This window comes from Varroa jacobsoni, unplaced genomic scaffold, assembly GCF_002532875.2.
Source record: "Varroa jacobsoni isolate VJ856 unplaced genomic scaffold, vjacob_1.0 contig05223, whole genome shotgun sequence".
Lineage (NCBI taxonomy): Eukaryota > Metazoa > Arthropoda > Arachnida > Mesostigmata > Varroidae > Varroa > Varroa jacobsoni.
Window position 1 is genome coordinate 628 of NW_019215492.1, and position 10,720 is coordinate 11,347.

A 10,720-nucleotide genomic window follows, 5' to 3' on the forward strand; every position below is an offset into this window, starting at 1 on the left:
GGCTAAATGTTGTTCCAGGCTACTGGAAGTGGAGTAATATTATAGTGCACTTTGCTACAGTATGGATTGACAGGAGATACGTACTTGGTCCTAATCGTGCATATATATAATATGCAAATATAGGTAAAAATTTAAAAAAGATCAAGATATAGGTATATCTGTGGCTGGAAAAGGCAAAATAATATAAGTTCAATAAGATCGTCTCATTGATCTTGCTAAATGGATGATTTTTACTGAAACACTGAATTTCTTTTACATCCAGTACGTACCAAGAAAGTTTGTATCAAGAAAGAATAACTCCAAACAGGGAGGGTAATATTGTTAAACCATGAAATCGACCTAAAATTGAAGTTTGACATCCCTGTGAAGTGCCATTTTGGGTACTTCGTTTTCCTTTTTTTATTATACAACGAACGTCGCTATTCAAGTACCTACTTACAGAGAATAAAGAAGTAAAATTAACTCAGGTCTGAACGAAATAGTCGCCGAATGCCTTAAGCAACCTATATGACCGCGATGATAAAGCGCAACTATAATTTTATATCTTTGTGGTTACCAACCATATACTGAGCGAGGGCTTCAGGTCAGTGAGACTCGAAGATGCTCGCTCACCTATAATTGTGCTTGATAAAGCTCATCGTACAAAGCGTCCTATCCGACTTGGAGTTACAAAGCAATTAGCATCAATGCGGTGAACAGTGAATAAAAAGTAATTCTTAGGTTATTATTTGGAAAACATTCATCTGTTAGGCAAGGCCAGACTACGTCGAGATCGTTTTGCCTCAATCTTTTTATTCGAGTCGGCATTTGGATAACACTTTTAGCTCAAATGTCGGTGACAACAGAAAATTCGGAAGAAAGTCGGAAACAGAAAATTCCCACGTAAAACATTTCTCCGAGGGCTAAGCGCCACTACTCGGATATAACTAGCATTAACCATGCTCAACCGTCTAATGTCACTATTAGCCTATCTGAAGAAAAAGCGAAGATTGACCCAGTCCGCCCGCCGCTGTAAAAACCAGCGCCACACGCACACGCGATAACCCGCATCCACACCAAGTTTGTCCTACGACTCGTACGGTTCTTTTATTTGGCCTTATAACGTGTTAGAAGCAAATTAACGCCTGCTCCTGTGGATTATTAATGGCTAAGAATTACCACAGGGAAAAACATATGGATTTTACGGCTCTACTTCTTAGTTACACAAGCATCATATACTGAAAGCGTAAGCAGTAAAAAGCATGACTTCGTGCATTACTTGTAATATAATTTACAAACAAGTTGGCTGTTTAAGGCAGTAGCATAGTCCTAGTTTAATTCCAGACGTAAAATTTGCGTTCTTAATAAACGGAACGTTCACCATTTAATTTTTAGCGATATATAAGGTATAATTTCAGTTACTATCACAAACTGCACTATCAGTATGATATCTGTACAATCTAATCTGTACAATCTAATATAGGTCGTTTTTCACGAGGTAAACGCATATGGGGCAAAGGTTACTTAACGGGCCGTTGATGACGGTTGTTTGCCAAATAATGTTTCAGGCTACTGTATACTTTTTAAAGGCTTTCCAGTGCAATGCCCTTATAACTATCCAATAACTTGTTAATATAAAGCAATCTGAAAGAAGCTGATTTATATTTTTATAAGACTCACAACAGGACGTGAACCACGTTTGTGGAGTACCATGAAATAGGTAGGATGTTTTACGGGACACAAATGCACCTTTGCAGGAAGCAGCCGTTCAGACAACAGCATTATCGTGCACGTGCTGTTTTTCATAGAAAATAGTGCTGTTTTTGATATGTAAATCATAATTCATGATTCACCTATATTTTGCTGCCTTCGTCAAAGATGCCGATTCGTAAATCACAGATACTTCAATTGCACCTGAAAGCTGCCTAGGCAAAGGAAAGTATGTACGAGGAGTGGAATTTATAGTGTTCATCACTGATCTAGCACGATTTACTGAAATTCCAAATTATATAACACCGTGGAGAGGTTGACTATTGCTAATTCTCATTTTTAAGAAGAACGCTGCCTTTTGAGAAAATAATATGGCCCGTCAAACTCCCCCTATTTCGTCTAATCTGTTATCATCAAAACAATAAAACTACCTCATACAAGCTGAAAGCGTAGATAGGCTAAGGAACCACTTCAAACACCATCTAGCGACAAAAAATGTGTGACAGTTACCTTTATTAGTTCTCATGCAATAGGGTAGGAAGTGTTTCTCTACTTCAATAATATTCAAGCCCACATCAAATAAACGACTCAATAATATCTTTGCTCCGCCATACGACGGTTCTTAAATGAATTCTATATTTATTCTTATATTTTCCAGATCATATGTTAGGCGTCGTTGTTGGATGTGTTATCAATAGCTAACGTTTTGTAATCTAAAATAAATAGTCACACCGAGTAAATGAATAGGATTGTCGCCCGACCGCTCAAGCTGCCGGTGACTGAATAAATATTTTTGAAGTCGATCAGCTGAAGTTGGATGATTATATATCACAAATGAGCCTCAGAGATTGCAGGTCCTCCATCACACACTGGATACAAGGGCAGTGTGTGAGGGAAGTAATGGGCTTCTATGAAGCTGTAAAAGAAGACACTGGTAGAGGCAGTTTATGTTGAGATGTTTGGATCCGTTCGTTTCTCAGGGCCAGTCGCGAGTGTACTGTTGTTATGATACACACAACCAGATGAATTACTACACTCCAAGGGGCTTAGCTTCTTCGGCAGGGCTAGCGTGCAGGGCCTGAGGGGTTGGTGCAGGCGCCTTGGAAGCTTCCTGGGCGGGAGCCGCAGCTTTGACGGGGGCGGCGAGATCTACGGGAGCGGCGGTCTCACCAATCTGTAAGATAAAAAAAAATTAGACGACGAGCATTAGTTCTGAATAAGAACAAACTAAACTTATGCAAGCTTTTGCTAAATAAACAAGTGTTTTAAAAGTCGATGTACAACTGTTGTGCCTAACCGACGAAAAGCATTTTTGAAACGCGCCATGATGGCTAAAAAATTATAATACATGTAGCAGCAAGCTCCATGTGAGTCTCCTTCTGTTAAAGCATCGCTACAATACCTTGATAACTTCCTTGGCTTCCTGCGCGACGGCAGCAGTAAGCATAGGTTTCTCTTTCTTCATGGGCTCCTCCTTAGCGGGGGCAGCGGGCTTCTGGGGGGCCATGGGGGAAGGCTTCTCCTGTTGTCCACTTGCTTGATTCATAGGCATCTCGACTTTTACCAGCTCGGGCTGGGCAACCTCAGCTTTTACAATCTCCACAGGTACAGGAGCTGCAGGGGCAGACACCATAGGAGCAGCTATAGGAGTCGCGGCAGCAACGGGCGCGGCGGCCATTGGGGCCATCGCAGGGGCAGTCGCAGAGGCAGAAGCTGCAGCTGGCATAGCTACCGGAACCAGAACGCTCTCTGTAGCCTGCATCTTCTCAACGGCGACCTTCTCGACGGGCATAGCCATGGGGATCTCTACGGGAGCAATGGCTGAAACTTCAACGGGTTGAGCGACAGGCTCAACCTTCTCAGCGATGAGAGACGAGGCGGCGAGAGGTTTTGCAACCAGAGTTTCCTCAGCCTTGGCAACCTCGATAGGAACGGCGACAGGCTCAGCGAGCGCTGCCGGGACGGGAACAGCTGCCGGAGCTGCGGCCATGGGTGCGACGACAGGCACTTCAACGGGCGCAACCTTTTCGGCAGCGACAGCTGCGGCAACTACAGCGGGTGCAGCCTGAACAGCTGGAGCAGCCTCTCGGGCAGGAGCCGCGATGATCACTGAGACAGGTTCAGGTGCGTCAGCCGGTGCAGTCGGGACCTCAACAGCGGACGGCTGCGGATCCTTTGCTGCAATGAGCGGAGCGTCTCCAGCAGCAGGGGCCCCTGGAGCCTGCTCGTCGAGGCCAGAGGCGTACTGGGTTACCTTGGCGTTATGTTCGCAAACCGCCGGCCGGTAACAGGCGTACTTACAGCGCTGTTGGCCACATTGCGATAGCTGGCAACGGTACCGGCAATCCAATCCGGAACCGATCTGGTTAGCTGGCCGGCTGCCAGGCCTGTCAAAGTCAGGCCGCGCTCCCTGAGGGGCAGCCAACGCCACTGCAGCGATGGCAGCGAAAATAATCAGTTTCATTTTGAATTCTGCAAAAATAGTTGTATGAAAATTCCATTAATTATTGGCGTCAAAAATCAAGTATTCTTAACTACCTGCTTCATAAGGTTGCTCTCTGGTGACAATGGAGAAGAGTGATTCAGTACCTAAATTATTCCAGCCCTATGTATTACGCTAATCACCTGTTAGAAACTGCCAAAAGAAGTATTAGCTTATAACACCGGAAAAATCGATATTTACCAAACTTCATTTACCAGTAAATGAAGTTTGGTAAATAGCATAGGCCTATCTTAATTATAAAAAAAAAAAGAAAAACAGTTTGTCCCTTAATTCCAGTAGAGACATTCAAGATGTATATTCTACAATGTGAAGGTAGAAAAATATTGATTGTTTGCCCGTAGCTACATATACTCCAGGGTAAAAACACTGTTTGTCAAGAAACTAAAATCGATCAGCGTTTCCTGACATCGCCCATGGGCGGTATCCAAGTGAGCACGCAGTCCGTGTTCGGTATCAATTTGAAATAGAGATAAACGTCGTCTTTTGAAGAGTTCCTCCTAATTCAAGCCTGTTGATTTATCTACGGCTCCTTTAACGGGAACACACAGTCAGCACAGGGTCACCCACGGTGGGCTTCGTCTTTGATATTTTCTATCGACTAAGCCACAGACAGACAGCGCACTGAATTCGGTGACACCACACTCGACGTCGAAATAACGGCATAACATGAGCGAGTTTTCCATTACGAAAAATACGGGTAGGCCTTGTCCGGCGTTTACGGTTTTACAAAACAACATTCCACTTTACACTTCGTGGGTGACTGGGGGGCAGGGATAGGGGAAAGAGGGCCAGGGGGACACTCTCTTAGCTGATCTGTGGTTTTTTTTCTATTACTAGTACTACTGGTAGTGGTGGTTATAGTTGGTGTGGTAGTAGCAATAGAATTATACTATGACTGGTATGGGCGTTTGGCTACGAGTACGGGTCTAACGAAGACTGCATGGGTGATGCGAAGAAGGAGACTTTGATTGCTTGAGTGCTCTTTGTCTATTTGATGAGCATCTTCCATCCGCACGAGCCGGCACAACGATACACTCCGAGGCCGGTCCTCGAGATGCGACCTACCTTGAGTAATGATGCTCGCAGCTGCTGAGTCGATGTGCCAGTCCGAGGGTCAGGACCCGCTTTTAAGCGCACATCGGGTCTCCCGAACCCGTGGTCGGCGGAAAGGGCGAAAACAGGTAACGACCAACGGCGAGAAGGACTCCTGCGAGCAGTAACAGTCGCTTCAACTGTAGGAAACGCTGCTATAGCGTCCGCAGTTACCCAACGACGGAACGACGGCAGCCGCGAACTGCCGCCGTCGCAGTGCTGTCCGAAAAAAGAGGGACATCGCCGACGCTGATGAGCGCGCGCGGAACACGGTGATCGCCATAGGCAGGGTATCTTCACAAACGAATGCCACAAGCACCCCGTCGTCGTCGTCGCCGCTGCTGCCGACCAGGACCAGGCTCGATATCGCGAACGCGCCGCAAAAGCTCACTTCGACGACGGTTAGAGCCGTGGCACCGGAACGCCAACTGCCAGGCGGCAGACAGACGGACCTGGCTGTCGTTGACGTCCACTCCTCTTCCTTTCGGCATCGGATCTTTCGTGGAAAAAACGATGTCCCTTCATCGGCTTCAACATAGCTGCCGTCGTCACCGATACTGGCACGAAGCTGTCGAACTGCTGTTCGCTGCGAAAAATGGGAACACTGACAAGCAAAAGGCGCCCAGAAAAATCACTGGATCAGCTGAGCTAGTAGTAGAGTCAGTCTGAGTGGCATGATGTGTGTTGTCGGCACGACAACAGCAACAATGGCGACGACGGCGGCAGCAGCAGCAGCAGACATAGCGGCACCATCGCGTCGCCGACGAGCTCCTCAACTCCGCGGCGTCGTAAAGGGATTCGATGTTGGATGCTGCATGACATGGCACAGACAGATGCGGCGTTTTTTGCGATTAACAGCATAGCAGATTGAATACGCCGTTCCCTCTCTCTCACACGCACGTAAGAGATTCGCCGCCAGCCAGGAGAGGACAGCATCGAAGTACCGAATGAACCGCTGTAACTGGCTAAAAATATCCCGACAGATACAGAAGAGCAAATAAAAGGAGGAAAACGCCTTCCGTCAATTCGGGCTATAGAACAGGGAACCGATACTGCAGGTGACCCGGACGGAAAACACTAACCGAGATAAGAGCTGGCTAAGATGTGAACTCTCGCTGTTCGTGACTCAGCACGCAGGAACCTTTGAAGTGGCCCATGGCTAACGCGCGTCCTTCACTTTCAACTTGATTCGCGCGCGACCTCGATTTCGCACGGGGTTCACGCGATAGATACATGAACATGGGACTAAGAATCACACAGCTAAATTCGTCGCGCCCGTAGAGTTACAACAGGCGCAGCAAGTACTGTGATGATAGTGATTTCAATAGAGTTTTGCGTAGTTGAGCATAGACGGGAGAAAACAGTTACCTAACAACGAATATTCAACCAATGCGCCAGTTGGCGACGAACGATAAAAAAATCACTACTTTTTTCGCTTAATTGACATAAAGAAGAATCGCGAAAACAAAAAGTACGTTTCAGAACGTTGACGTATGGGGACGAGCATGTTAAGGGGTTGGTGCTGCGAGAGACCGCCCGCCCCGCTAATATAGCATGGCAACGCGTCCACAAAATCTCCAACTCTGAAATCGACCTTATGTAACAATGCATACATTCGCATATGATTTAGAACATGATCAATGTTTTCTTTCTCAAAAATTGCCCCAGTATATGTGATACACTTGACGATTCAGCAAAAATTGAACTTTAACTTCAAGGAAATGAGACGCCAACCTTTAACTGGTGTGTATAGCATACCTAGTTTCCAATTTAACGCTTGAATCTACTCCAAAGGTCGCCAAAACAACTGCTTCTGCTATAATATGTTTCTTAGCCCCAAGTGGTCATTAATCGTTAGGACAGACAGCGCTCAAAACAAGGAACTTCTGATGCTTGGACATAACCTGCATTCAACGGTGAACATATCAATAATTCAGCCACACGAAATAGAGTATCTATTATGGACGTGCGCCGCTAACAAGACAAAGCATAACGAAAGACAAACATTCTTCAGAAGAAAGTTACATAAAAAGCTCGCCAATGCGTCCTAAGACGAAAGAACCTTTATAGATGAATCATTATACAGCTCATCATACAGCATTTATCATTGTAAATCCTATGAATAAGCAAGCTTGAATGAAGAATCTTGCGAATCGGAACAACGGCCTATTGTCCACTCCTTGATAATCCTAGCGGTCGATCAGATTAATCGAGACATTGATCCGATCCGTACTCAGATCAAGATAGACCCATAAGACTTACTAAAGGCGATAACTGCAAAGCAGGTGCCGCTCGGCTGAAATCAAAGGATGGGATATATAACTCATGCGGAATAACAGTACTTGGAGGATAATGTTGTCAACTTTCATTTTGATTTGAGGAAATTTTGGCTAGTTGGTGAACTCTTCGGCAGGGAACATAATAGTTTCTATATATATATGAAACTGTGAAAAGCGGTTTGGCTGTCATACGCCTGCTGTAGAGAGCCTCGTGCGACGTTCTACGTGAAAATGCGGTCAAGCTTTGGTCAAGCTCACAAACTGGAAAACCTAGTGGGAGCAAGGGTGTAACTCTAGGGTAGTACTAAAATGCGCGCATTCCGAGATTTCAATTGTAATTTGTGCAATGAAGGTTATATAGGAATTTAAGAAGATATCTCGACGCCGCAAGATTAAAGCTAATGAATTACCTAATTATTTCGCATAAACTTGATTATTATGCGGAACTAAAGTCCTGTAACTTAGCACGATCAACCAGCCTAGTGGTCACCAATGCCAATATGGTGTCGTCCAACTCGCTTCTCAAACTTAATATCGAGAGATCTCGCTTAGAAGTTATGAGCGTTTTCACAAATGCAACACATACACATACAGTCCCAATGGTTGCTATAAAAAAAAACAGGGTACATAAGAGTATGCGCGGATCATTTATCTGGATCCATGATATTATAAATGAGTATCATCAACCCCTTCCCGACACGGCACGTATACTTCGAACGCATGCTGATGCATAAATTTAATTAGAAATGAGTGAAGATTCAATGGAACAGTTCTTGTCAAAGTAGTTTTGCTTTAAACTATAAAAAAAAAACTGGCTGAAGCCAGGAGGCACAAGAACTCGGTGGCTGATAGAAGAGCAGTGATGGCTTGCGAAGGAGACGCTCGGCGACCATGTCTTTTCGACTATAAGTAAATTAACATAATAAAAGCTGCTGGATTGTTTTATGGTTGTCCACGAACTTCATTTATGTGACATGCAGAAATGTCTAGTTTTGATCAAATCTACAAGAAACTTAGGCTGTTGAATTCCTATGGCCGTTTAAGATCGAATCCCATAGTGTTCAGGGGGAGAAGCATTTACACTGTTTTTAGGCGTAAATTCTATTTTCATGGAGAAATAATTGGTAGACTGCTATATAAAGAGAGTGTTATATTGTAAATATTTTATACGTTGTTCTAGACTTTCGTTTTCCACTGAAATGATTCTAGCGGCTACGGAACTTAATTAAACATCACAATAGTTCTGCAAAAATAGAACAAAATTGACAATATATCTTTGAATTATCGTGAAACTCCTGGAGAGTGAATGTTTTTTTTTAATATAAAATTAAAAATTCCCATAAGGAGCTATACTTTTAACCACATTGAGTGTATTTCCATTCATTCCTAATATTGTCAGGAAATATACTTATTATCTTGCATTGGCAAAGCCTTTCCATTGCACGAGTGTGTGCTCGCCATTAAAATACAGATATATTTCGACCCCAATTCACCTTTAAACACTTGGCACAAGTAAATGCTTTTGTTTCTAGGCAAAGTCGCCAAATGGCCGAGCTAATGGGATAGATAAGTGAAGGAATATAACGGACAAGCGATACCTATTGGATGTGACCCCAGTATAGCAACGTCGTATTTACCTACAAAACACAGATACTTAACAGTAGTTCGTTAGGTCTCTCTTTACCCCAAAATAATCCATAATATTATGAATTTTACTTCTTGTTGTTAATAGAGGTCGACAGTAAGTTACACGATTGCTCCGGATGCCTTTGGCAACACGATACCTTTTCTCTACGCCTAGTCTCGGATCTTATGAAGTTCGAAACGTTTTCGGTCAAGGAGAAAAAATAACTTTGCTTAGCAGCTTTGTATAAACCAAGTACATGTGATACATGCTGCCTGTCAGTTTTATCGAGTAAGGGTAGCAGCTGAGTGTCGCTGACTTTTTTCTTCGTTTTTCTAACACTTTTTATCTAGCATGCTCAGTTATTCTACTTAAGTGAACAAATTCTCGGAATCACCTCTTTTTTAAGGTATAGTATTGTGCGAGATTCAGATGGGACCTATTTGTCCAGCAGACATGTAAAACGATTTGGAAACCGTACAAGTAGCTATTAGCTTTGATGTTAACTTTTGTTTTTTTTTTCTGCTAAAAATACGGCTACGACGGCGGGGCGGTATGCTTGTTAGTTACCGTTAATATGAAAACAGATACAATTAGATGCAGTTGAAAACTGCCACGGAAATTTTCGAAAAATAAAAATAGAGTTTCACGCTTTCATTTGTGTAGATCTTGAGAGATGCATCAATCAGCTAGCTCTCTCAAGATCCGTCTGCGGCAAAAATTTAAGCCAATTGGAATTCCAATCTATGGAACAGCCATTCACCTCAACTCGGTCCTTAAAATCTTTAGGAGAATTGTCCGATTCATTCATAAACATTCATTTAGCCATTGGACACATTCTTTGGGGTCGCATGGATTTATCTGGTACGAGTATCTGAAAATCGTCTATAGATTCGTGTGAAAAGTGAAATAGTGTATTAGGAAAAATCTACGATTAAAATATATAAGAAATTCAGTAGTATTTTCCACATTTATCATAGAAAACCCATAGAGAAGTTAGGTTTAACTGTTTATTGTCTTCAATTGGCCACCTCGGCATTTTGTAGAGTCTAAACAATGTTTCTCCATTCGAAACAGGTCAGCTTGTTTTCCAAATTAATTCTATTTTTTTAACCTAAAATAGCAATTAGAAAATATGATATTTTGCAGCTTACAGCTTTGACTATGATGTACTGCACGTTGATAACAGCCGAGTCCGCGATAGAGTTACCATAATTAAAGCGGGAAAGATAAAAAAAATTTATTAGCTTTCCCATAATTGTTTTTAATAGAAATACTTCTGTTGAGTTTTGGTAGAGAATAAATCGACAGAAAGCCGACAGATGTTTTACTTGAAGAATAAAGTCGATCGCCCTAAAAAAAAAGATCATAAAATAAGATTAAATCAATCTTGTTAATTCCTAATTAAGGCAGGCGAATAGTAGTTTTTTGTTCCCTCTCTCTCTCTCTCTGTATATATATATATATATATATATATATATATATATATATATATATATATGTACATATATATATAGATATAATGTAAAGTTT

General features: G+C 42.8%; 1 protein-coding gene across 1 annotated transcript; it reads right to left on the reverse strand.

The window, feature by feature from the left end:
• Positions 1 to 2,284: 2,284 nt before the first annotated feature.
• Positions 2,285 to 5,360, reverse strand: LOC111273174 (uncharacterized). The gene is made up of 3 exons (XM_022854865.2): positions 5,258 to 5,360; positions 3,092 to 4,161; positions 2,285 to 2,863 (listed from the first exon to the last, which is right to left on the reverse strand). Exons 2-3 carry the CDS (start codon positions 4,151 to 4,153, stop codon positions 2,720 to 2,722), a joined length of 1,206 nt encoding a protein of 401 aa, XP_022710600.1. The 5' UTR covers positions 4,154 to 4,161; positions 5,258 to 5,360; the 3' UTR covers positions 2,285 to 2,719.
• Between the last annotated feature and the right edge of the window lie 5,360 nt (positions 5,361 to 10,720).

Coding starts and splice junctions, on each gene's coding strand:
- LOC111273174 (XM_022854865.2), bottom strand. CDS start 4,153: ATGAAACTGATTATTTTCGCTGCCATCGCTGCAGTGGCGTTGGCTGCC. Junction 2,864..3,091: donor AAGCCAAGGAAGTTATCAAG/GTATTGTAGCGA, acceptor TTTATCTTACAG/ATTGGTGAGACCGCCGCTCC.